General features: G+C 40.9%; 2 protein-coding genes and 1 long non-coding RNA gene across 3 annotated transcripts; 1 reads left to right on the top strand and 2 right to left on the bottom strand.

Moving 5' to 3' along the window:
• Positions 1-14,841: 14,841 nt before the first annotated feature.
• Positions 14,842-16,177, bottom strand: LOC143481300 (uncharacterized). The gene is made up of 3 exons (XR_013121999.1): positions 16,006-16,177; positions 15,502-15,621; positions 14,842-15,234 (listed from the first exon to the last, which is right to left on the bottom strand). It is a non-coding gene; the product is annotated as an uncharacterized LOC143481300 (long non-coding RNA).
• A 5,217-nt stretch (positions 16,178-21,394) lies between these two features.
• On the top strand, positions 21,395-23,238 carry clec14a (C-type lectin domain containing 14A). Its single transcript, XM_076978515.1, has one exon. The coding sequence runs from the start codon at positions 21,496-21,498 to the stop codon at positions 22,663-22,665; it is 1,170 nt and encodes a 389-aa protein (XP_076834630.1). The 5' UTR covers positions 21,395-21,495; the 3' UTR covers positions 22,666-23,238.
• Positions 23,239-23,671: 433 nt separating this feature from the next.
• On the bottom strand, positions 23,672-25,474 carry sstr1a (somatostatin receptor 1a). Its single transcript, XM_076978516.1, has one exon. It carries the CDS (start codon positions 25,177-25,179, stop codon positions 24,085-24,087), a length of 1,095 nt encoding a protein of 364 aa, XP_076834631.1. The 5' UTR covers positions 25,180-25,474; the 3' UTR covers positions 23,672-24,084.
• Between the last annotated feature and the right edge of the window lie 892 nt (positions 25,475-26,366).

The following is a 26,366-nucleotide window of genomic DNA, read 5'->3' as shown; positions in this document are numbered from 1 at the left end:
TGCCCTAAATGTAAACCTGTGCTGACCTTCATTCAACTGCAAATCTACCTTCCATTAAAAATAATTTAGTAACTTGTCAAATTTGCTCCAACAACACTTCACTTACTGATCAAACTTTACTGATTGAAACATTTTACTACATTTTACTACAGGTTCACTTTTGAAACTTTCGCGAATGACCGGAGCACGTGACTCCGCACACCTTGTGCGAACCTGCACGAGCGGCGGAAGCGTTTATACTTGGCGCGTCACATTCTTTGCAGTGTTCTCCGAAACGATATGTGGTAGTATAAAGAGACTCCCCTCAAAACAGGGGAAGGAACATTTACCTGACGAAAATTAATGTTGCATTGTGTTTCAGGTTTGAAAAGTGATGGAATTTAGGCTAAAGTACTTGAAAATGCTTGAAAGCACCAACATTCAAAGTTTTTAAACCCTTGTACAGTGGCACTACAATGCGTAACCCTGTATGACTGCTGGAAAACCTTGTGGTCAGCTGAGCTACAATGAAGAGATGGGGGGGGGGGGGGGCAGGAAAGGACTCCAATTTCATTAAAGGTCAGTGTATTAGCTGGGCACTCCAGTTAGCAGAGGTCCCCCAGGGAAGCACCTGTGATACCTTCCATTTCACACTACATGGGCAGTCAGCAAGAATAAAGCAGAATTTATCTATGTATACACAACCTTGTATAGGTTAACATCTGGCTAATGAGGCAGACACACTGTTACAGGCTATGTTGTTACAAATGTACATCTAATTTAACGAACTAATGATGAATCAGGAAATTTTGTAAATGTGCCATATTTTGTCAATTGTGATTTTTTCACCGCAAATTAAAATTTGTCCTCCGCTTTTTACCCATCTGTGCAGTTAGAACACACACACTAGTGATCACTAGGGGGCTGTGGATCACACATGCCCAGAGCGGTGGGCAGCCCTAGCCTGACGCCCGGCGAGCAGTTGGGGTTAGGTGCCTTGCTCAAGGGCACCTCAGTCATGGCTTCAGGTCTGGGAATCAAACCCACGACCCTCCGGTCACAAGACCAGTTCCCTACCACCAGGCCATGACTGCCCCATAGACAGCCTGGTCAGAACACATAGTAGTGGTTTCTTGTGCCTGAACCCAAACTGCAATGGTATAGAATGTCATAAGTTTCATGGAATCAGTAAAAAAGGTTTCAGGCTATGTGTAGTAGTGACATTAGTACTAGTAGTGACAGTGTTTACTACAGGCTATGTGTGTTACAGACAGTGTCTTCTACAGGCTGTGTGTTACAGACAGTGTCTACTACAGGCTGTGTTTGTTACAGACAGTGCCTACTTACAGGCTGTGTCTGTTACAGACAGTGTGTACTACAGGCTATGTTTGTTACAGACAGTGTCTTTACTACAGGCTGTGTGTGTTTCAGACAGTGTCTACTACAGGCTGTGTCTGTTAAAGACAGTGCCTACTACAGGCTGTGTGTTACAGACAGTGTCTTCTACAGGCTGTGTTACAGACCGTGTCTACTACAGGCTGTGTGTTACAGACAATGCCTACTACAGGCTATGTATGTTACAGACAGTGTCTTCTACAGGCTATATGTGTTACAGACAGTGTCTTCTACAGGCTATATGTGTTAAAGACAGTGTCTTCTACAGGCTTTGTTACAGACTGCCTGTGTCTGCCCCTCAGTTAGAACTTTATCAATAAAGTATCTATTCTATTCTATTCTATTCTATTCTATTCTATTCTCTTTCTTCTGCATTTAACTAGATGTATTATTAAAACTTTGGATCTGTTTCCTGACACCCGTGTGCTGTGAATCTGTTCTCCTGGTACCAGCTACAGAACACTGAGGGCTGAACAAATTTATGATGCTACTCTTGAACCCTGAAAGCTCTGATCTACATCTAGAGATGATTTCAAAACCCTGACAGTCTACCACAGGCTGTTACAGACAACGTCTACTATAGGCTATGTGTGTTACAGGCAAGGTCTACTAAAAGCTATCTTTGTTATGCCAGACTAAAAAAACGAAAAACTTATGGTATCATATGGTTCACATTATCAGTCAACATAAGGCTGGTTCTTTATAAAAACAAAGAATAACTGAGAACAATCACATTAAACATTTCTTGTATACTGTATGACTTAGCAGAGCAGTGGACCGTGGGCATCACAAACCAGTACAGTCGCATTGGCTCTCCCTCAAGCCACAGATTAATCATCACAACATAATCCATTCTCCCGGGATCACATCAGCACTGGAGCAGGCACCTAATGATGAGGGATTGCTTTCCTCTTGGCAGACGGCCCAACTGTGAAATGTGTCCTATTCCAGACTTAGTGCTGTATTTCTTGATAACAATTACACTGTTCTATTCAGAAAATAAATCCTCAATATGGAGCACAAGGGAATTTTTTCCATGAGCTTGTGGGCTGAATTTAACAATTTTGGCACCCAGTCTCCACAGTCCTGGCTTTAAAACTGATTAGATTAGGAGTAGTTTGCCTGGTGCTACAGATCATCAGACATCATTCTTGTAATCTCTGTGGCCTCGCTAACAGACTGAGAAAGCTATTTCATCTCAAAATATTAACGCACACCAGTCTCTCTTACGGGAAATGTCTATATAAGTCAGTTCAGCTGAGATTGTATTATGATGTCTAACGTCCATTAGATTAGAAAATATTAATTGAGCTGTTACAATGAATTAGTACATGATGAAGTTTCCCAGTCATGATTCTTCTGTTGTGTTCTTGACCTAGTTGGCTAGAAAGCCTGAACACTATAAAGACATAACATTTCTAACCTTCAATTTTTAACGTGCTGTCATACCTAGAGCGATCATACACTGTATTGCCAAAGGTATTCGCTCACCCATCCAAATGATCACAGCACCTAGGCTTGCAGACTGTTGTAAAAGAATGGGTCACTCTCAGGAGCTCAGCGAATTCCAGTGTGGAACTGTGATATGATGCCACCTGTGCAACAAATCCAGTCGTGAAATTTCCTTGTTCCTAAATATTCTACAGTCAGCTGTATTATAAGAAAATGGAAGTGTTTGGGAACGACAGTAACTCAGCCACAAAGTGGTAGGGGATGAACACCTTTGGGATGAACCAGTTGCAAGAATTTTAAGAGCTATTACTACTTCAAGGTTATTCATTACTAAAACCATGATATTTTTTTCCACCATAATAAGGATGCTTATTATTTCAGGGCAAAGATGTAATATTTCACCATCATGCCATTTATATGTAGTTTTTACTCAATTATTTATATATACTAAACACAAAACATTAGCCATGTTAATATGGCCTGGAGAAGCTTCTATGAAAGTGCCTTGATCTGGGCATAACGGGACCAGCAGGGTGTTACTGTGGGAGACCCAACCCACATCCTATAACTTCAGACGGCTTGTGAGCTTCCTGCCTTGATGCCACAGAGCAGATGACACAGCTGAAGCACATACCTTGGAGAAGGCTGGACACACATGTGCCATAACACAAAGACGTCCGCCAGTGTCCAATCCAGAAAGTGTTAATGAGCAGCACATGTCCAACATACACAGAAACATTGCCATATCATTACCTCAGCTTCAAATACTAAATTAACTTCAACCTCACTCAAGTAACACTATCCTCGAACATTCTGGTCACCTCAACCACAAACACTCAAGTAACCTTTTGTTGTTGTTGACTAGTACTGGAGTAGGTGGGGTTATTTTGGTCAATGTCTCAATGCAACACTGTTTGTAATGTCTTGCTTGAACAGCCTGCTATGCAGCGTTTCAGCACAGTCATGGTCAGAACCCGACAACCTGACATTCTGCTCTTTGGTTGGGACTTTCACCCGTGTGAGTTCCACTGCCCCCGAGAGAGCCTGCTAATCACTCAGTGTTTTACTGCACGATCTGCCCAAACACATGCCTGCACAATCCTGACTGCAGTAGGTCATCTTGGAGGTTCAAATACCTCCATCAATGGCAATGATTTTTATCATTGATTGCGTAGTGGTGGCATGGTGCTGGTGTGGACGTGAGCACTGCTGCTGCACTAAAACTAACCCCTGGGTCTGGGCTCGGTTCCTGGTTTGACTCTGTGCTTGTGTGTGTGTGTGTGTGTGTGTGTGTGTGTGTGTGTGTGTGTGTGTGTGTGTGTGTGTGTGTGTGTGTGTGTGTGTGTGTGTGTGTTGGCCATGTGGTGAACTGGTGACCTGTCCGTGGTGTACTCTGCCTTTGCCCGATGATGCAAGGGTTGGCTCCTGTGGGATGAAGTGGTAAAAATAATGGATGGATAAAATCATAATAGAACAATAATAAAATACTGTTTAAGTTGTAAAATAACATTTCTATGTTTATTCAGCAATGTTTGTGCAATAATGAACAGAAGATCACAAGCCACAGCAATGATTTATGTACGATTAATAATAACGAGTTATGATGTATGATTAATAATAATGAGTCATGATTATTAATAATTAGGTATGATTAATAACAATGATTTATGATTAATAATAATGAGTTATAATGTATGATTAATAGTACTGAGTTATGATGTATGATTAATAATAATGATTTATGATGTATGATTAATAATAATGATTATGGTATATGATTCATGATTTAGATTATTTGAAAAAGCTCACAAACTTTTTTCTCAAAAATGATACCACCATCACCACTGTATGGAGACTGTTGCCATAGTGAAATCATTGTTCCGCCAGACAAAATATATGCAATGCAGAATCTACTGTTATCACGTACTCCTGCTGTCTCTATGGCGATGGCTGTTATGAGGGACCTTTGATACGCTGACTTATGTGCACTAACACCACAAGTGAACAATGCTGTTTGATGTCCAGGTCGTTGAACACAGAGAGCAGGTCGTGCACAAAGGCAAGACTCATATCTTCTGTCAACACAAAGGCTGTTTAAACACCGAAGCATGAATTCTTGATTTAGCATACTGACACCGTAGTGCCCTGGTGAACATGTGAACACCGCCTCAGAGAGCCTCCTCGCCCGCCCGCTGGGACACTTGCTGTTTCTGGCGTTCACACAGCATCACCTGCACAGAAGATACTCTCCATGGTGCCCAAACACGTCAACAAAGCTTGACATAGCTGCCAAGTGTCACTCCGAGTCTCCTGGTAACTGTGAATTTCAGGGATAGTCGGGATTGACGGTGCTGTGCGCGGCTGAGCTCAGCTCTTTAAGACAAGGTGAAAGGTGAGCGATTGTCTCCCAGCACTCAACAGTCAAGAAACAATGCCTACTGAAGCAGACGCAGAAGGATTAGACCAGATTATGCCGCCCAACCAAGTGTCATGAACTTGAAGAGAACTATGTGGCACGCTTGAGAGGGCCAGTTCAGCATAGAACACCCAGGAGGAATCTGTTGAAATCTATAGTGACTTTAGCACTGCAATTAATACCAACAGCCCTACAACAATACGTGATATGGACATTTGCCATGCTGTTGCCGGGTTTCCCAAATGGAGCTTTAAACTACTGCAAACTCTGGCTGAAGAAGAAAAATAAAAGACCTATAATAGTGACAGTAGGCTACCAATGGATGGACTCTGTAAGGCATTCAGTAACAGCAAAAGGAATCATCAAATATGTTATTTAATTAGGACATTTTAGACAATATATATATATATATTGCTTCAGGTAAATAAGGAACAGTTGAGGGAGCTGGTCAGATGAGTGCAGCGCAGGACAGGTATTACCTCAGTCATGGTCTGGTGGTAGCGAACCGGTCTTGTGACCGGAGGGTCGTGGGTTCGATTCCCAGACCTGAGACCATGAATGAGGTGCCCCTGACCAAGGCACCTAACCCCAACTGCTCCCCAGGTGCCAGGCTAGAGCTGCCCACCGCTCTGGGCACGTGTGCGCCACAGACCCCTAGTAATCCCCAGTGTGAGTGTTCTAACTGCACGGATGGATAAAAAGCAGAGGACAAATTTTGATTGCGGTGAAAAATCACAATTGATAAATATGGCACATTTACATCACTGTTACCACCTTCCCAGAAACCCCATTCTCATTTCTGAGTAAATGGATTGATATGCACGACTGTAGGAAAGAACTGGTGATGCCTGAAGGGCAGTTATGAGAGCAAAATGCTTAAACTGTCAGTGTCTGTTATTGTTGCAGTGAAACTGTCCAGTGGGTCATAAATAGAGAATGGGGCCCCACTGCTAAAATGTCAACCGTAATGATGACACTCAATCAGGACACCTCTCACTGCCTAATGACCCACAGATTGGGGTGGGGGGTATCACTGTAGCACACAAAGAGAGATGTGTGTGTGTGTGTGTGTGTGTGTGTGTGTGTGTGTGTGTGTGTGTGTGTGTGTGTGTGTGTGTGTGTGTGTGTGTGTGTTTGAGAGAGAGAGAGAGAGAGAGAGAGAGAGAGAGAGAGATAAAAATCTCAGTGCGCTTTTCTTTTATGTATAGATGATAGAGAGTGTTATTATTAGGCAATGTGGGCTACATTTTGTGTTGTGGATTAGACTGCAGTATGCTTGCAGTGATACATGTATCTGAGTACAATGTACATTAAGCTGTGCCCTATCAAACAGAATATAGAAATTAAATGAAATTGAAAATTAAAAGGCCTCAACAGTTGATCTGCTTTAATCACTAAATGGAGATATCAATTTCAAATTAAAATTTCTCAAATTCAAATTTTTTATTATTTGAATGCTGAAATCAAGATTAATAACATAAGGCATTCTTCCTGTATGTTGGCCTTTAGATCATGTTTATTCCCCTCCTGTCTTTAATTTGCGTTTGTGTGTGCTCTGTGGCTAGCCTCATTTGGAGAGAGATTATGTGGGTGGTTGACCAAGCAACCGAAATTTCACACATGCCATGTTTTATTTCGATCAGTAGTGAGCTGCTAGCACTGGCACGCGTAGGAATCTGTGTGCTCTGCCCTGTTCATCCAGGAGACACTCGGCTTTGAGCGCCAGCCGCATACATTCACGCAGAGTTCACCCAAGACTCGGTGTTTATGCCACTGGCCAATCAAAGCCAAGGTCCCAGAGGGCACAATGTATGGAGTCCTACAGATGGGGACTCAGTGTGCTGAGTACTCCCTTTAGCACATGAAGAGGAAACCTGGCCGTGTGTTTGCCAGAAGCTCTGAACATCTCTGCAGCATCCTCCCCCTCAGTGACTGTCTGCAGTCCGCATTGGCCAATCATGTTTTCCCAACAGCTGCTGCAAGCCACTTCATCTGCTAATGAGGCTGTTTGGTTTAAATAGATGTGTCGTCAGTTAAATAAACAAAACAAGAAATGTGTTGAAGTAGAAACTAGCATCACGAGAACACCTTACATGTTTGTAAAGGGCTTCCTTGTAGCATAGGCATGTAATTAGACACTCCTGGAAATGTTGCTAAGGTACTAATTGTGAGGGTTCCTCACATCTAAACCTTTCTCAGAACAGAGACAATTTAATGGAATGATGGCACTAAACACAGTCTTTCCTTAATGACCCCTTTTAATGTAAAAACCCACTCAGGCTGCATGGCACAAAGACTGCAGCACCGTGCAATGTGCTCATGTCACACACACACAAGATCAGATGTAAACTACCAACGCACTTTCCTGCTATTCTGTCATACAGATTTACAAAGACTCCAATGCAATGTTAAGAAGCGGCTGTTCGTTATTATCCATTACTCTTAATTATACTAATGGAATTAACATATATGATGGTAAAGTAGTTCATGTCTTATTATGTGGGTAAACGCACCATGTACTGTTATCTAACCAGCAGGACACTGTAGCTCTGCTTGCTCCTAATGTTCAGAAACAAGAAACAGCATAATGATATATTACATTTTCTATACATAATACAAACATGTTAGCCTTCTGATATGCAGCTACAATAGTTCAAGGTGCAAGGTACCAGACATTAAACTCATCTGACAGAATCGAATTGTAATAAGGTTATGTCAGTAGGTCAAACTGAAATGGGTCTTAGAAGCTCATTACAACCCATAGCACTTACACTGCTTTAGCTAATGACCAAAGGCAGGACTGTAATGTTTTAACTGCTAAAGTATATCTTAAGCCAGCTGTCGCATTATGGCCACCAATATGGCCACCAAGCCTGGCACAAGAAACACAGGTGATGTCTTGTAATTGATAAAGTGCAACCCAGGCAGGGGATTAAAATAGAAGGTGATGAATGGTGCAGGGTGAGTCTGGCCTCTCCTCTCACTCTGAACAGGAAGTGGCCACAGGCGATAGATCATCTTGTATTTTATCATCCTTGTTTTTCACACTCATTTCACTTCCACATTTTGCTCCTACAGAAAGCCGTAACCCTGCAGGTGCATGAAAATGAACAAATTGACATAATTGATGTAATATGTTAACCACAATCCACACAAACATAAACATGCTAGCAGAAAAAAACACTTAGTGGAATTAGACGCTTAGCTAAGAATCAGCAGAACACGGTTAATAATGTTTGTGCTGAGTTGCACTAAAGACGTGGGACTGTTGCGGGGGCACTGCAGGAGAGTTCGGCAGAGCTGCTCTTCAGATCCCCAGGATATCTGTTGGTCAGTGAAAGCAGCGTGGCCAACTCCTCGCCAACAAACGACCTGACATGACCTCGTGGGATCAGTGGAATCATGGGCTTATTCACAGTGCTATGGACCATTCACTGACACTAGCTTCTCAGTAGCCGGGGGGGATTGAAGATTGATTGGCCAGTACTATGTGTGTCTGTGTGTTAGTGTGTTTTAAATATTAACTTCTGAGTTGGAATAGGCGATATAGTAATTTAGCTGTGTGTGTGTGTGTGTGTGTGTGTGTGTGTGTGTGTGTGTGTGTGTGTGTGTGTGTGTGTGTGTGTGTGTGTGTGTGTGTGAAAGAGAATCTTGAGAATTGTTACAGATAATACAGTATTTGTCAGAATTTAACGACAGCCCTTTCAATTATGGTCACATTAAGATCTTTCTATGCAGCTCCTCTGCAGTCTCATCTATTCGCTCACCTGAGGCTTAATGCTAATCCCTGTGATCCCTGTGAACTCTTGCACCAAAGCTGCCAGATGAGCTTTCTCTTCTAGAGACGAGGAACTGAGCCTACAGCAAACCACTACAGCACAACAGTTCTGGACTACTCCAGCAAACCACTACAGCACAACAGTTCTGGACTACTCCAGCAAACCACTACAGCACAACAGTTCTGGACTACTCCAGCAAACCACTACAGCACAACAGTTCTGGACTTCTCCAGCAAACCACTACAGCACAACAGTTCTGGACTACTCTAGCAAACCACTACAGCACAACAGTTCTGGACTACTCCAGCAAACCACTACAGCACAACAGTTCTGGACTACTCCAGCAAACCACTACAGCACAACAGTTCTGGACTACTCCAGCAAAACACCACAGCACAACAGTTCTGGACTACTCCAGCAAACCACTACAGCACAACAGTTCTGGACTACTCCAGCAAAACACCACAGCACAACAGTTCTGGACTACTCCAGCAAACCACTACAGCACAAGAGTTCTGGACTACTCCAGCAAACCACTACAGCACAACAGTTCTGGACTACTCCAGCAAAACACTTCAGCACAACAGTTCTGGACTACTCTAACAAAACACCACAGCACAACAGCTGTGGATTACTCCAGCATTAGCAATACAACACAACTGCTCTGGACTACTCCAGCATTAGTATTAATAATAATAATAATAATAATAATAATAATAATAATAATAATAATAATAATAATAATCTTTATTTGTATAGCACCTTTCATACATACATGCAACTCAAAGTGCTTTACAGTATAAATAAAAAGAAACATTAAAAGGAGATAAGACAAAAAGACAAAAAGAAAATGTTAAAAGAAGTTAAAGATAAAAATATTAAAATAACATAAAAAGTAAAGTAAATAAGATAATAAAAAGTAAAGTAAATAAGATAAAACTATTAAGATAATTAGATTTAGAAAATAATAGACAACATAATGTAATAAAGTAAATAAGATTGAGAGTTTCTTTACTAAAAGCAGATCTAAACAGGAATGTTTTGAGACTGCTCTTAAAACTATGCAGGGATGAAATGCCTCTGAGCTCTTCAGGAAGAGAATTCCAGAACTTTGGGCCATAGTGGCCAAAAGCACCCTCACCAATCTTTAATCGGCTTTTAGGAATCACCAGTAGATTACTGTTTGAAGACCTGAGAGACCTGACTGGAACATATCTAACCATCATTTCACTCAGGTAAAGAGGGGCAAGACCATGAAGATATTTAAAAACCATGATTAGAACCTTAAAATCTATTCTAAAGCTGACAGGTAACCAGTGCAGTGAGTGGAGTGCAGGTGTAATATGATCTCTCTTTCTCCTGCGGGTCAGAACCCTTGCAGCCGCGTTCTGAACTCGCTGTAGGTGCGAAATAGAGCTCTTTGGAAGAGCAGATAGAACAGCGTTTCAATAATCTATATGATTATATATATAATATAATCTATGTGATAAATGCATGGACAAGTTTTTCACTGTCAGCAGGAGAGAGCATATCTCGGACCTTAGCGATGTTTCGAAGGTGAAAGTAAGCTGTCTTGCATGTAGTCATGATGTGTGAGTTGAAGCTGAGCTCATTATCAAAGGTGACCCCCAGGTTCTTAACACATTGTCTGGCATTCAGATTCATTTGATTTAAATAAGTCTGGACATCATTCCTTTGTGAATCACTGCCAAGAACAAGAACCTCTGTCTTCTGTTTATTTAACTGCAGAAAATGGTCAGACATCCATGTCTGTATATCATCTATGCAGTCAAACAGTGAGCAAATTGATTTTAGGGCTTTAGGTTCTAGCGAAATATAAAGTTGAGTGTCATCTGCATATTGATGATAACTAATACCATGTTTATTAATGATGTGTGGTAACGGAAGCATATATAGGTTGAATAGTAACGGCCCAAGAATTGATCCCTGGGGGACGCCACAAGTTATTTTTTGACGTGTGGAGGAGTTACCTAATGCTATATAATAATCACGCCCAGTTAGGTACGATCTAAACCAGTCTAAGACTAAGCCACTAAGGCCTACCCAGCTCTGTAGTCGATCAAGAAGTATTTCATGATCAACGGTGTCAAAAGCGGCGCTTAAATCTAGCAGAAAAAGGACTGAGAGTTTGCCTGCATCCTTATTCAATCTCAAGTCATTTACTACCTTAACTAGGGCTGTTTCAGTGCTGTGGAGAGCTCTGAAACCAGATTGAAAAGTGTCATTTATTTTATTTATTTTGACATAGTCATTCAACTGGATTGACGCTACTTTTTCAATTATTTTGCTAAGAAAGGAAAGGTTAGATATAGGTTGATAATTATTAAGAATTGTGGGATCAAGATTTCTGTTCTTTAATAGTGGTTTAACCATTGCAGTTTTAAGAATTTTAGGGAATTCACCCATTTGCAGAGACTGATTAACAATCGTTAGAACTTCATTTGCTAATGAGCTCAGAACCTGCTTGAAAAAGCATGTTGGTAAATGAATAAAATGTTGTTCTGAATAAAGGTTTGCTTCATGTCTACACAGCACAGCTGACAAAACAGAGGGTTTAACTGAGAGCAGAAGAGTGCCATTAGATGGGCTTAACAGGCACATATGCCATTAGTAAGCACACATGCAATCAAAAGGGCTGATCGATACTCATAAAGAAGGCAGTGAAAAACACAATGGTAACCATGAGTCAGCATTGTTCATGAAACATTTAATTTCATGAAATGAAGTCTTATGCGTTCTTGAAAGTTCTGCAAACCACAGAACAGAACATACAGGGACACCTAGTAAACGTACATTTGTTATTGTGATGCAATCAAAACTTAAGAGTTCCAAATTGCAGGACTGAGAAATGTAAAAATGGACTGCCGGTGAATATGAACATTGTGTGGGAGTTGCTCATAGCTGAACACATTCAGAAAGATGAGAAAAGGACAGCACAGCTGGATTAATAGGCTACCTTACCTTAGGCTACCTAAACTGAATTGGCTCTGTGAAATCTCAACAAGCAATTATAGAGATGCATACAAAGAAAATTTTGGACTGTATGTATCCTCCCTTATGCTGATTAACACCCACTCTATCAATCTGAAAACAGGTGTTTTATAAAAATGACTTGCTTCTATTAGCCTGTTGGCCCTAGACAGGAACAGCAGTAGGCAGTAACATAAGTCAGACATTTTTTAATATAGTGGATTAAAACAGACTTCACTGAATATCCTCAGAATGAGACAAACATTCTTAACTGATGAGAACTTAACCAGAACAAGTGTTCTTTGATTTCACCTGAACCTGTGTAACAAACTCACAAACATTATTATTTGAAATTTTAGCAGAACACTATACAAAGATTCATCTGATGTACAGAGACTGCTGTGGTTTTGGTCACCCAAACTCTTCCTATAGGTCTACTCCTGTGGTAGTGGTCACAAGACCTCCTCCTGTAGGTCTACTCCTGTGGTTGTGGTCACAAGACCTCCTCCTGTAGGCCTACTCCTGTGGTTGTGGTTACAAGACCTCCTCCTGTAGGTCTACTCCTGTGGTTGTGGTCACAAGACCTCCTCCTGTAGGTCTACTCCTGTGGTTGTGGTCAGCAGAGTTCCTTCTGTAGGTCTACTCCTGTGGTTGTGGTTACCAGACCTCTTCCTGTTGGTCTACTCCTGTGGTTGTGGTCACCAGACCTCCTCCTGTAGGTCTACTTCTGTGGTAGTGGTCACAAAACCTCCTCCTGTAGGTCTACTCCTGTAGTTGTGGTCACCAGACCTCCTCCTGTTGGTCTACACCTGATACACTCTTGCAGGATAGATACTATACTACACAACTATACGTTGTGGTGTGTCGTTACATTGGCTTCTTAGTATGACGTTACATTGGCTTCTTTTGTTGTCCTTAGTGTACTATTATGATCGGCTTCGTTTTCATTCGTTCGTTTAATTAAAAATTTTAGTTGGAGACCTGCATTTCCTTCCTTTGTGTTTTTCTGCACATTCTTTGCCCTGACAGTCATTTTGAACATTCCCATGATAAAAATTAGTGTAAGGATTTACAAAACTAATTTTTCTACAAATAAAATCTGTATATGTTGTTTTGTCAAAAACATCAGATATTTGTGGTTAAATATCTGTCATTTGAAGACAATGTAAATCATTTACTTATTTTTTCCCTTTGCTCTTGTATATGATCTACTGAAAGCGCTTTTTAGGACTAATTATTGTTAGGAAGAACAGTATTAGAAAAAATTATGCATGTTCTAAGTAACAAAAATATACATGATACATTCTTGCGTGGTAATGTTCTGTAGTGTTTTTAATGTCTTAATGATCTTACAGACCTGCTCAAACACATATGCAAAATGGCTGAATCGATCCAAAACTGATTACAAGGCTAGACCAATAACCACATCATTGTCTGTTCAATAAAAAGGTGGAAGGTTAATCAGTTTCATAAATGAATTTCTCTCCTCCCACAGCTTAACTGCATTAGGAATTCTTAAAAACCTCGACTTTGTCTAAAGTCATAACAGAAATATATGAAAATATCAAACAAAAGAGAGGAAACCAATACTTTAGTGTCATTTCTATCTTTTCTTAGTTTTTCCTCCTCTTTCAGTGGCCTCTTTATATGAGATTTGTGCTATTTTTAGTTTTCAGAAATCACTTCCTGCCAACATTTTTAGAGGGAATTTAAATCAATGCAAATATCACAATTATGTGTGCTGATAATGGTTTATGGTGCTACCTTATCACTTCTTCTGGCCAGCTGCTCACACAGCAAACACAGTGAGACAAAACAGGAACACTCTGGGCTGTAATGAAATATCCAGTCCTAATAATCATAGGACTGATGTGGGCTTTGGATAAGCATTGATGTAATGCAAAATTCTGGGGACCCACCACAGGCCTTTTATATATTTTTTATTTTTAAATTTATGATCACCTCCTCAGGGCCGTCCATATCCATAGGCCCCCCCTCCCAAGTGCCTTGCGTTCCCCTCCCCATCACCCACCCAGCAAACATGGCAACAGTGGCCCTCTTTGGGACCACAGCGGGCTTAAAATGTGGCCCTATTTGGGCTGCCCACATTGGACCCCTTCCGTTTTGAACGTGGGGGCGTAACAGGGCCCACTGTTATGGACCCAAATGGGCTACCCGCAATCAGCCCAGTTATCCGAGTTTGCCCAATTCAAGCCCTTTCTTAGCCGACTACTTAGCCCACAGTTGCCTACACTGGCCCCACATATCCCAGCAAACATGGCAACAGTGGCCCTCTTTGGGACCACAGCGGGCTTAAAATGTGGCCCTATTTGGGCTGCCCACATTGGACCCCTTCCGGTTTGAACGTGGGGGCGTAACAGGGCCCACTGTTATGGACCCAAATGGGCTACCCACAATCAGCCCAGTTATCTGGCTTTGCCCAATTCAAGCCCTTTCTTAGCCGACTACTTAGCCCACAGTTGCCTACACTGGTCCCATACAACTTGCCATTGTTCAGCCTATAGCGGTCAATTTGCCACTTTCCCACTCTGAGCCACTTATGGACCCAATCAGGGCCACTACTCAGCCCACAGCTGCCTACACTGGCCCCACATATCTTACTCACATTAAGCTATTGCACTGTTCCACCCATAGCCACCACCACTTTCCCATAGTTTGCCATCTGTGTATTCTCTTCTTTAAACTACAAATAGATTATCCAGAAAATATTTTTTTTGCCTCTTTTGGAGCCTAAATGCTTACCTCATGTAAAAACCACCAAGAGTTTGGAAAAGGGTCAAGTCATTATTTATTTTACATTGAAAAAACATTAAGTTTAAACTTAAACTAGCATTTACATTTGAACTGCAGATGCAGATGTCTTTTGCATTCAAAAGATTCTTATAATTTATAATGTCACATGCTTGCTGAATATTCTGAGCACAGCAAAAATTATGAGTAATATAAAACAGTAAATGAAATATCTTTCAAGTGCAAGAAAAAAATGACACTGAATTCACTAAGAATATTTTAAACAGAACGACTGGAAAACCATAATCAATAACATGAACATCATAAATCAGACTTGGTTCTGTGTGTGTCTTCTCAACATTCTTTCTTTTCTACCTCCATCACGGTCTCTAGCGTTCCTCAGCCACACCTTGATTGCAGCCTCAACTGCAGCATTGGTCACTTGTTCTGGTGCACTTCTGTGGACTGCCGCTATGTAGTTGTACAGCACAAATGTACAAAAATATTCTGAATGTTTCAGATTAATAAAACAGGTAGAGACTAAAACACTTTCATAAAATTCTATAAAATGTAAAATACATTTTAAACATCTATTAAGTGTTGCCTTCATCCACTATCACTTTACCACAAAAGTGAAAAAGTATTGACTGAGCAATTTCCAGTGAAAACTTAGACAAACTGTACAGATGAATTGCAAGCAAAAGAAATAATAAACCAAAATATCAAAATCCTTCTCACCTATGACCACTTTACAGAGGATGAGATCTTGAAAAGATCTCTTCTCCCCAGAGCCTTTCCAAGAGAGCTGCAGAGCAAGACTGTTAGCAAAGTTGAGGTGATGGAATAAGTTGTAGACACCTAGAAAAAAATATAGATATAAATTTACCTACACATATTCACTGTGTATACACAGAGTTGTATATAAAAGCCAGCAACTAGACTGTAGGTGCTTGAAATCTCGAACGCGGCCTATATTTCGTGTTAAGATATATCTCACAAACAGCATGCTAATGTGTAAATGTTTAGCTAGCGGGTCTTGTCAACATTATATATACAGTGTGTGTGTGTGTGTGTGTATGCGCGAGCGCGTAATAGGTTTGATAAGACACCCGAACAGCAATGGCGTTTATAACGTGGTAGGGATTACACTATGAGTAAAAATGTTAACTGCTTCGAAATTTTGTGCATAATTAATCGAAATTTAAGTGTACGTATCAAATGATTGTATTGGTCAAAACATACCTTACAAATTCGTAATCGATGAACAGACGAGAACCAAGAAAGAGCTGGCAATCTTCTCAACAAACGGTCTGCGCGTGTTCTTCTTGCCGCGATTTAATTATGTGCCTGTTATGTGCCTGATGAAAAATGTTAAGGGCCATCATACAGCTAATTGACTGAGGCAAAACGCCTGTTTTTGAATCACAAATCGTTTAAGTTTTGTGTTTTTGTTTCACTCAGTATATTTTTTATAAGATGAAAAGCGAACAATTGTGGCTGTTGTAATTAATTGTTTAGACACCCAACACTCGCAACAAAAAATATAAAGTGGGATGCAAAATAATATTCTACATGAGTGTCCACCAACTGCTGTTTTAACTACAATTCATCAGACTACAATGCACAAAAGTGGGACTGAGGACTTGTTTAGTTTTAAAGTGCTACTTTTAAAGGTGTGGCATATGATGACCAACCATAATAACCACATCTGATGTGAGACTTGAAAAGAGACACAATGCAGCATATTCAAGTAAAAGCAGCTGGGCTGCTGTCCTTTTCTTTACAGTAATCAAACATGCATTTCTTAGTGTGGGGTTGACTATGGGCAAGCCCTGGTGCACTGCCCACATTTAACCTGTAATGGCCAGAAGTGGGCTAATGGGCACGGGCCCAGAGTGGGCTAAACTATTTTGTGCCCTCATGAGGTTATCAGTGGGCAAGCCCAATGGTGCACTGCCCACATTTAACCTGTAATGGCCAGAAGTGGGCTAATGGGCACGGGCCCAGAGTGGGCTAAACTATTTTGTGCCCTCATGAGGTTATCAGTGGGCAAGCCCAATGGTGCACTGCCCACATTTAACCTGTAATGGCCAGAAGTGGGCTAATGGGCACGGGCCCAGAGTGGGCTAAACTATTTTGTGCCCTCATGAGGTTATCAGTGGGCAAGCCCAATGGTGCACTGCCCACATTTTACCTGTAATGGCCAGAAGTGGGCTAATGGGCACGGGCCCAGAGTGGGCTAAACTATTGTGTCCCATCATGAGGTTATCAGTGGGCAAGCCCTATCCCTCACTGCCCAAAGGAAACCCAAAATGGGCCCAAATGGGATTGTTTGCTGGGCAGTGAATAGGGCTATTCCATTCCCCCTTGGTGCAAAAGATTAATCTGGTGGTATCATTAAAGCAAAAAGGGCAAATCTCTAGAGTCTAATAGCCTTTACTCCTGTCCCCAGAATGATAGGAGGTGCTTTTACTGAAACATGGGACTCTTATCTGTTCCTCCACCAATACAGCTGTGTTGCACTAATTTATATTTTATACCTAACAGCTAACTGAGCTCATTACATATACAGCCTGTATAAAAAATAATAAGGTCCAGATCCATCCATGAATTTGAACCGTAATATGAATCTTTTAGCTAGGCATACATGAGAAAAACAGAAAAGTAGATAAAATGGACGAATGACCTGCAGAAAATTTTCAGCCATGACAATGTACACTTTATTAGGTACACCTGTCCAACTGCTCATTAATGCAAATGTCGAATCATCACAGGGCAGCAACTCAATGCACTTAGGCAAGTAAACATGGCCAAGATGATCTGCTGCAGTTTAACCTGAGCATCAAAATGGAGAAGAAAGGTGATTTAAGTGACTTTGAACCAAAGTTGTTCATTGGTTGTTTGTGCCATACAGGCTCATCTGAGTATTTCAGACTGCGGATGTACTAGAATTTTCACGCACAACCATCTCTAGGGTTTACAGAGAATGGTCAGAAAAAGAGAAACTATCCAGTGAGCGGCAGTTCTGTGGGTGCAAATGCCTTGTTGAGGTCAGAGGAGAATGACCAGACTGGTTCAAGCTGATATACCGGCAACAGTAACTCAAATAACCAGGCGTTACAACTGAGGCTGTAGAAGAGCATCTCTGAACCTTGAGGTGGATGGGCTACAGCAGCAGAAGACCATCTCTGGGTGCCACTCCTGTCAGCTAAGAAAATGAGGCTGCAATTCACACAGACTCACCAAAATGGGACAACAGAAGATTGGAAAAACGTTGACTGGCCTGATGAGTCTCGATTTCTGCTGCGACATTCGGATGGAAGTGTCAGAATTTGGTGTCAACAACATGAAAGCAAGGATCCATCCTGCCTTGTATCAACAGTTTAGGTGCTGGTGGTGCAATGAAGTGGGGGATATTTTCCTGGCACACTTTGACCCCATTAGTATCAATTGAGTGTCAACAACACAGCCTACCTGAGTATAGTTGCTGACCATGTCCATCCCTTTATGACTACAGTGTACCATCTTCTGATGGCTACTTCCAGCAGGATAATGCCCCATATCGTAAAGTGTGAATCATCTCAGACTGGTTTCTTGAATACAACAATGAGTTCACTGTACTTGAATGGCCTCCACAGGCACCAGATCTCAATCCAACAGAGCACCTTTGGGATGTGGTGGAACTGGGAGATTGCCGTTCAAATCTGCAAATCTGCCAACAAATCTGCAGCAACTGTGTGATGCTGTCATGTCAATATGGACCAGACTCTCTGAGGAATGTTTCCAGTACCTTGTTGAATCTATGCCATGAAAGATTAAGGCAGTTCTGAAGGCAAAAGGGGGTCCTTTTGCAATGGAGCCCCAGAATGTTGCTGTCACTTTGATATTATGCATGTTTCATAGGGACTCACTGGCTGTGGGCTGCTGCTGAGGTAGATAGAAACGCTTTTAACATAAAACATGAAACCTGAATCCCTGTTAAAATAACCACAATGTTCCAGAATACATAAGAAACCCACTCTTGCCTGAAATTTAGTGCATTAACTATGTGGATTTCCTCAGTTTTGTAGCACCCACTATTGGTAATGATAGAAGATTCTAGGGATAAAGATTCAGTCTATACAATTACAAAATAACTTAGACTTTAAGTTAGACAAAAGCCCAAAGACTGAATCACTGAGATGTTCTTTTTTAATGTTTACAACTCATCAGATGGTCAACAAACTTTCTTTTTTTTGTTTTTTGAGACAAACCATCCACTTGTTTTCAAAGTTTGGGTTCGAATGCATAAATAATGCATAAATAATTACACAGGAGCAAGCTGGAGACATTCTAAGGTCTGTTTATTCAAGGTTATCCTTGTGTGTTCAGTTCATTAAATGTCACCATATTTTATTCATGTGTTGTGAAAATCTGTAGTGACAGAATGGACTCTAATTGCCTGTGTTACTGTTCTAATGGACTTGGGCAGTTCTGGTCTCACAGACTGACTACTACAAAGTGGAGGCTCTACATGGCAAAAATGATCATCCAGTCTGACTGCCACATTCAAACTATATTTACAATTATGATGTCTCTAAGACTAGACTCCTACTGCAACATTTAACAAAACTCACTAAAGCCACAGCAGGTTAAACATATAGCTTAGTATAATAACACACTGTTAAATAAACCATTTACATATTTATTAGACAGTAATTTAATGAGTTTTCATTTGTTAACATTGCTTACAATTTTGGAAATATACCAATATTATCAATAATAGAGTATTTTGAATACAAGGAGATAGTTGATAAAGTTGAAGAACCGATATTACTTGTAATAAAAAAATATAGTTTTAATATAAAATGTGAGTTATGTGAGTCTGTTTTAAATAGTGATGTGGGTATGTTGAAATCAACATTTTAAAAAATGTAGAAATGGAAGATGAAGATGTTTACATCAGCTTTTATATCCAAAGGTAATTAAAGAGGCTTCCACATAAAACATCAATCCTCTAAAAACAGATGAAACTACTTCTTTGTGGAGAGGACCTCTCTGACTGTGCATGCCCACGGCCTACAGCAGACGGGTTCTGTCCATGCATGTGCAATGACTAAGCTGGCCAAGAACCTCCACCCACACATCTCAGCACCCTGGACATAATGACATCATTCATTATAAGTCCTACAGCAGTCTCCACTCCTGTCCTGGTCCAGTACTGGAACCAGCTCCAGTACCAGTCAGAAAATCTAATACAGTGTAACAGTACACCTCTGAAGCCTAAGGCCCGTAGAGCTGCAATAGTATGAATGGTTAGTCCCACCTTTTTTAGTTATAAAATTTTTTTCTAGCCAGTGTGTTAAGATTGCATAACAGGATCAGCACATAATCTAGACTGTCCAAAAAAAACAACACACATGAACACTAAAAGTTCTAGGCACATATTTTATATTATACCTAAAATCCAATAATAACTCATAAAATGCTCCTTTCCCACACGCTATTAATGAGGATTTTCCAGTGAATTATATAATACTGTAAGTAAATGCCACTGTATCCACGGCTAAGTCTGACCCCAACCTCAAAGGAAAGTCTTTGGCTCTTTTAGCTTTTCAAGAGAAAGTTGCATTTATATGAAAAAGCAAGACAAACGTTCAGGACAGGCTGGAGGTAAGGGACGTCATGAGACATTACAACAATCTGATTCTAACATCACACCAGTTCAGCTACTGTGTTCAGCTAAGCCCACGTGTTCATGACTGAGCGATAATGTAGTGTAGGGGTGAAGTGAGAAGAAAAGAAAAAAAAACATGCCACAGCAAAGAAAAATTACCATTCGTAGTAAGCAGCATGTTATTAGCTACCATACATTTTGATTATTGTTCTTAGTCAACAGGAAAGAGAACACAAACTTAGATGCCATGATTTCAGCCTTTTGTTTTCGCTCTAGGCGTTTTAATTACTCTTTTTCCTATTACTCAGAAATCCATTTCCTATGCTTGTACCCACCCCTGATTCCCCTCAACTAAAACCACAGAATCAAGCACTTGGATTGGATTACATCACTTCCTGCCATTCATGGGTATTTCCTCCAGGAAGCATCTGGTGCTCTTTCACAATGATGCCCATCAGTGAGGAAAAATTCAACAGGAGCTATTGGATATGTAATCCTGCTGTATGTCCAAAAAGAAGCATTTTATATGTCTCCCGCCATGAAACACCATTCTTTTTTAATCTGTTAGTGTTGAGTTGCAATGCCAACTGAGGTACAGTGCTACTAAATAAAGCCTTTGTCAGTGCAGTAAACCAGGTTTTCTCCACTATTATATATCTTATTAATATATGCTAAATGATGGATAGCATCTAATTTTCTTCAAATAAACACTTCAAATAAACTGTTGGTGTCAGTTGCTGAGGTCAGGGCTACACTGACCTTGGCAGTGCAAACTTTATTGTTCTCTCTGTGATTTGGGTTCATCTTTTGCTCCACTGAGCAAATGGTTTGCAAAAGCTCTGTTTACATGAGCAGCAGATTTCTTTTAGAGTAGCCATTGTTTGGCTTCAGCAGCAGCACCACCACCCTAGAGGAAGTAGAGGTCTGTATCAAGGCTGCGCACACTTCCTCTTCTTGTTGTCTTGGAAGGACCTCCCAGGGTAGCTAAGAAATGAGGCTTATGGTGGTTTTCTCCCAGACAGTGAAAGCTAGGAGACCAACCGAGAGCTGACGGATACAACACAGGGGACAGAAACATGGATTATCAGACTGGATTATATTTTCTCAATTTTATGACTGTTGTCTTTAGCATAAACTCTAACTTCTATGCCATACATCTGGATAAAGCTTTGTTTGAAGAGGCTCAGACATCCTGTGAGGAAGATGCTGGTTTTTTGACTAACATGCCAAATGACGAAGAAATTTCAGAGATTCTGAAAGCCATCCATAATAAAGGAGACCAAAACTCTACTACATTCTGGATCGGCCTGAAAAAAGACAAGGGAGTATGTGTTGAAGAGGATATTCCTCTAAAGGGTTTCCACTGGACAGTAGATAACACAGCTGATTTTGTGGTTAATAAGTGGAAAGAAAAACCAAAATCTACTTGCACAAATGGTCTATGTGGACAACTCTCAGTGGAGTACAGAGGCACAGTCATAGTCAGCTGGGGGTTAGCTGCTAGCCACTGCAAGCAGAAATATGCCTTTATTTGCAAGCAGGAAAGAAAGGGTGACATCAAACCGTGTCCTGAACCTCAGATGCAAACAACTTATGACATCATTAGAAAAAACAAGGATCCGTACACTCTTCAGATAACTTGTAGTGGGAAAACTTTCACTCTGACATGTTCGAAGAGCTCCCATAAGTGGAAGTTGGTAGATAGACCAGAGACTGACATATCAGAAATCTGCCTAGAATGTCAAAAGGGTTACAAAAAGAATGTGAATGGAACTTGTGAGGATATTGATGAATGTGAACAATCCCATACGTGCAAATATATCTGCACAAATACACAGGGTTCATATGAATGTGGGTGTATGGATGATATGGGCAACTTTCATAAAGAAGACTCAGAAAAGTGCAGAACAGCAAAAATAATGCCCCCTTTTCCTTCGCCTGTTGATGACATGGAACGGACTCCAACCTCCCATGCTGTGGAGAGGCAACATCCCCCAACAACCAATGGGACCAGCAACAGCACTGTCATTTACACAGAGGACAGCAGTGAAAGCACATCCAAAATCCTCGTCCACATGATAGTGGCTCTGCTGATCCTCGTGGTGCTTATGGTGCTCATTGCAGCCATGGCAAGATGCTGCTACATGAAACGATCGAAGAATCTGGCAAAGAGAAGGGCGGAGTCCTCTAAAGAAGGAGTAGCCCTGAACGGATCAGACTCTGTGGAGAAGGTGAATGAAAAATAGGCAACTTAAAGAGTGTCTCTTTGAAGAAGGAGAGTTACAGACACACTGTTCTGAAAGAACTGAGTGGTTCAGTGACAGTGGGATTATCTGGAGATTGTATGTATATAAGCTTTACATTACTGTGTACCGCTTGTCTTTTGAATTCTGTTCTGGTCTCAATCTTTGAAGCCTAAATCAAGGTGCTGACAATGACTTATGCATGATACAAAGATTATATCCAGGGGTTTGATATGATTTAAAAATGCTCGAGTTTCTAATGACTTGCAGATCTGTAAAATAATTGATTTATGTATTTTATATCAACATAATTTTTTAAGTTTATTTGGAAGCTCTCAGGTCTTTGCCAGGGACTATGAAAACATGGATGACAAATGGCAGTATAATGGCTTTAAAAGAGGAGTGAGAGACTGAAGAAATGCCAAACTGTCACAGACAAAGGATGTCAAACGCATGCCTGGCATCTGTGTCATGCTCTTTTATAAAGAAGAACAATAAGAAGAACTACTGTCTTTCAAAGAGTAAAATGCCTGTGACTGGATGTCTGAAATAAAATCTATAAATGTGCAGTCAAAATTAGGAAGTGTCTTTCTAAATCTCTGGCACATAAGCGTGAGGATGGAAGGCTACAGACAGGAGGACTTGATAAGAGAGGCTAGGTTAGGGAGACACTCGTTCTCCTGCATATTTTCTTTTAATGCAAAGTGGGTGAGAATGAACAACACAGCACTAAACAGATGATCACAGTTCACAGGCTACACCATTACTTAGACTTTCTTATTATTTTATAGCTTGTCTACACTCCCTCATTTCACTTTAAAATTTGAAGACGTAGGAGTAGGACCCCACATACATATCTTACTGTAACAAACAAAAATGGCTGCTTTGTTTTTGTTTTGGTAGCAATTTTATAAAACGGACAAAACATGGCCTAATACTTTCAAAACATCGTTTAAAAATAATTTTGCTATTTTTAACAAGTGCAAAAAAATTGATTAAGTAATTTAGATTTACTTTTCTCGTTGGTCTTCCAATATAAAAACACTGCATATGTTTCTGCGTCAAAAAGACTACGAAATTATTCATACACATAATCACCTGCGACAGCTGAAATATAGGCCCGATATTCTCATGCCAACCAAACTGACCGTATAATACATTTGCAGGACTAAGGAAAAAAACTTTGCGCAGTGCACATTAATAAGTCTACTGAACGTATTTTGGAAAATCCAAAGTGGATAAATTATGTGCGTGGGAACTTAATAACGTGAGTAGAAGTCGCCTTCACACAAAACGAATAAATACATATAAATAATAAATACATAAAAAAACACCCTTGCATTGATCACGACAACAGCACATTTGCGATGTCATTATGTCGTTGTTTGTTCAAGTCATCAAAACGCCGCTATACTGCTGCCACTACAGTGTTGTAGTTCTGGAGGTGCAAGTCCCATTTCTGTATGTGCTGTCTGATTCCAAATTGTCCGGCTGAAATTCGTCTACACTGTATCCACGACTTTTCAGTGCCGTAGCGTAGTAGTCGATGGGCTCCTCGGTCGCATTGTCCATCCACCGAAGGCACAAAATTCTTTGGAACGAGCGTTTAAAATTGTCTGATAGGAATCCGTATAAAATGGGATTGGCACAACTATTGGCGTAACCCAGAATCACCGCCAGCTGACTGAGAGTTGCGTTATGCTGCTCTACAAACACGTTAACGAGCTGCACTATGTGGAAAGGCACCCAGCACATCACGAACACAGTCACCACCATCATAACCATCAGCGTGATCTTTCTCTCTGACTTTTTGCGCTGTTGCCAGCCTGCTTTCAGAGCAACTACTCTCAATTTCACTATGATCAAGATGTAGCACATGCATATAGCAATGACCGGGAAAAGAAAGCCCATGAGAAAGGCATAAACAACAAACACAGCCATCCACCGACGTTGTGGCTCAGGCATTTGCATGTTACAGGCGACCGAGCCATCCGAGTTAGGTGTAGTAGTGGAGAATATAATGATGGGCAAGATGACCAAAATAGAGAACATCCACACACAGAAGTTGACCATTTTAGCAACTGTAGGTCTCCTGTATCGGGCTGCTTTGATAGGGTGCACCACAGCGATGTATCGGTCAATACTTAATACAGTTAAGCAATAAATGCTGGTAAACATGTTAACAGCATCAACGCTTAAAACGAGACGGCATAAAAAAGAACCAAACGGCCAGTGGTGTAGTATCGAGGATGTCACCAAAAAAGGCACGCTCAGCATAAGTAACTCGTCCGCGATCGCCAAGTTCAAAATGTAAATGTTTGTTGCAGTTTTCATTTTGGCATACCTAAAAATGACATAAATGACCATGGAGTTCCCGCAGAGTCCGACCAAACACACCACGGAATAGATAAAGGAGATAAGGATCGCGCTGCCTTGAGAATCGCTGTGTGTTTCGTTGCCAGATGAATTCAGGAAGAAGACATCCTCCGGGTTCCTGTACGTGCTGTTGGTCAGCATATTGACAATGACTGTACTTTCCAGGTAAAAAGGTAGAGAAGGGAGTGCGTGACCTCAGATGATCTCCGTTTGTGTTCTTTTTAAGTCCATAAGGCGCATCCTCTCCCTCAAATCCTGTGGCTGCAGCGTGGGATGTGCTTCAGCACCATGGAGAGTTACTCCAATAAACATCCCCTTGCCTTAAATTGAGAGATCCAACGTCAGACGGTGCAAAATGACGTTTCTTTGTGTCTCAATAAGGATATATATCTTTTTTAAACCACTTAAACGCCACACAACAAAACTTCCTCCTTCATTCTGTTTAAATAATATAACAACAAATAGTAGATTATCCATTTTACTAGTGCATCAAAATATACACAAATTCACTGTCAGAAATGTACCTGTGACTCACACCCTATCATTTCCTTTTTTTTTTTTTTTTTTTTTTTTTTTTTTTTTTTTTTTTTGGCCCACCTCCACCCCCCCATCTTTGGAGGACAACTTTGTTTTTATGTACAGATTTAAATGGCAATTATAACAATTCTGTATAATATATAGTGTAGTGATAACAATATATAGTGATAACAGTATGCAAAGTGATAATTATTGGGGTTAGGTGGACCAAGAAAAGAGGGGGAGAGAAATAATAAAAAGGGAAAAGACAGAGGTAGGAGAAAAAAGGAGAAGAAAAAGAAAAGAAGAAAAAAAAAATAATAATAATAATAAAAAAAAAAAAAAAAAAAAAAAAAATTAATAATAATAAAATAATAATAATAATAATATTAATAAAATAAAACACGCAACCAGCTCAAATGACCACTGCAAAGAAGTACAGAAAGTAAACCAAATACATATAGTGCAGATGAGTGCGATGTATGGGTGTGTGTGAGTGTGTGTTTATGTGCAACCTAGAAGTGCAACATAGGATAGATGTATGGAATGTACTTACCAGCAAGGGTGGGTAGCTGCGACAGCATTCCCCCAGAGGCCAGAGGCGGGCGGAGAGAGACCCGGGAACCCCACCCGCCCACGGCCCCCCACAGAGCGGTGGAGTACCAGAGCCGCACTTCCCAGAAACCCTCACCCGCCCGCCCCTGCAGGCGGGAGAGAGAGACCCCGGACAGCGCCCCACCAGTCAAGGAGCGCAGGTCCAGGGGAACCAGAGGGAACAGAGCGCCTCCCCCCCAGGATGCCCCCCCCCCCCC

This window comes from Brachyhypopomus gauderio, chromosome 17, assembly GCF_052324685.1.
Source record: "Brachyhypopomus gauderio isolate BG-103 chromosome 17, BGAUD_0.2, whole genome shotgun sequence".
NCBI classification, from domain to species: Eukaryota; Metazoa; Chordata; class Actinopteri; order Gymnotiformes; family Hypopomidae; genus Brachyhypopomus; species Brachyhypopomus gauderio.
This window is presented reverse-complemented; position numbering and strand designations above follow the sequence as displayed.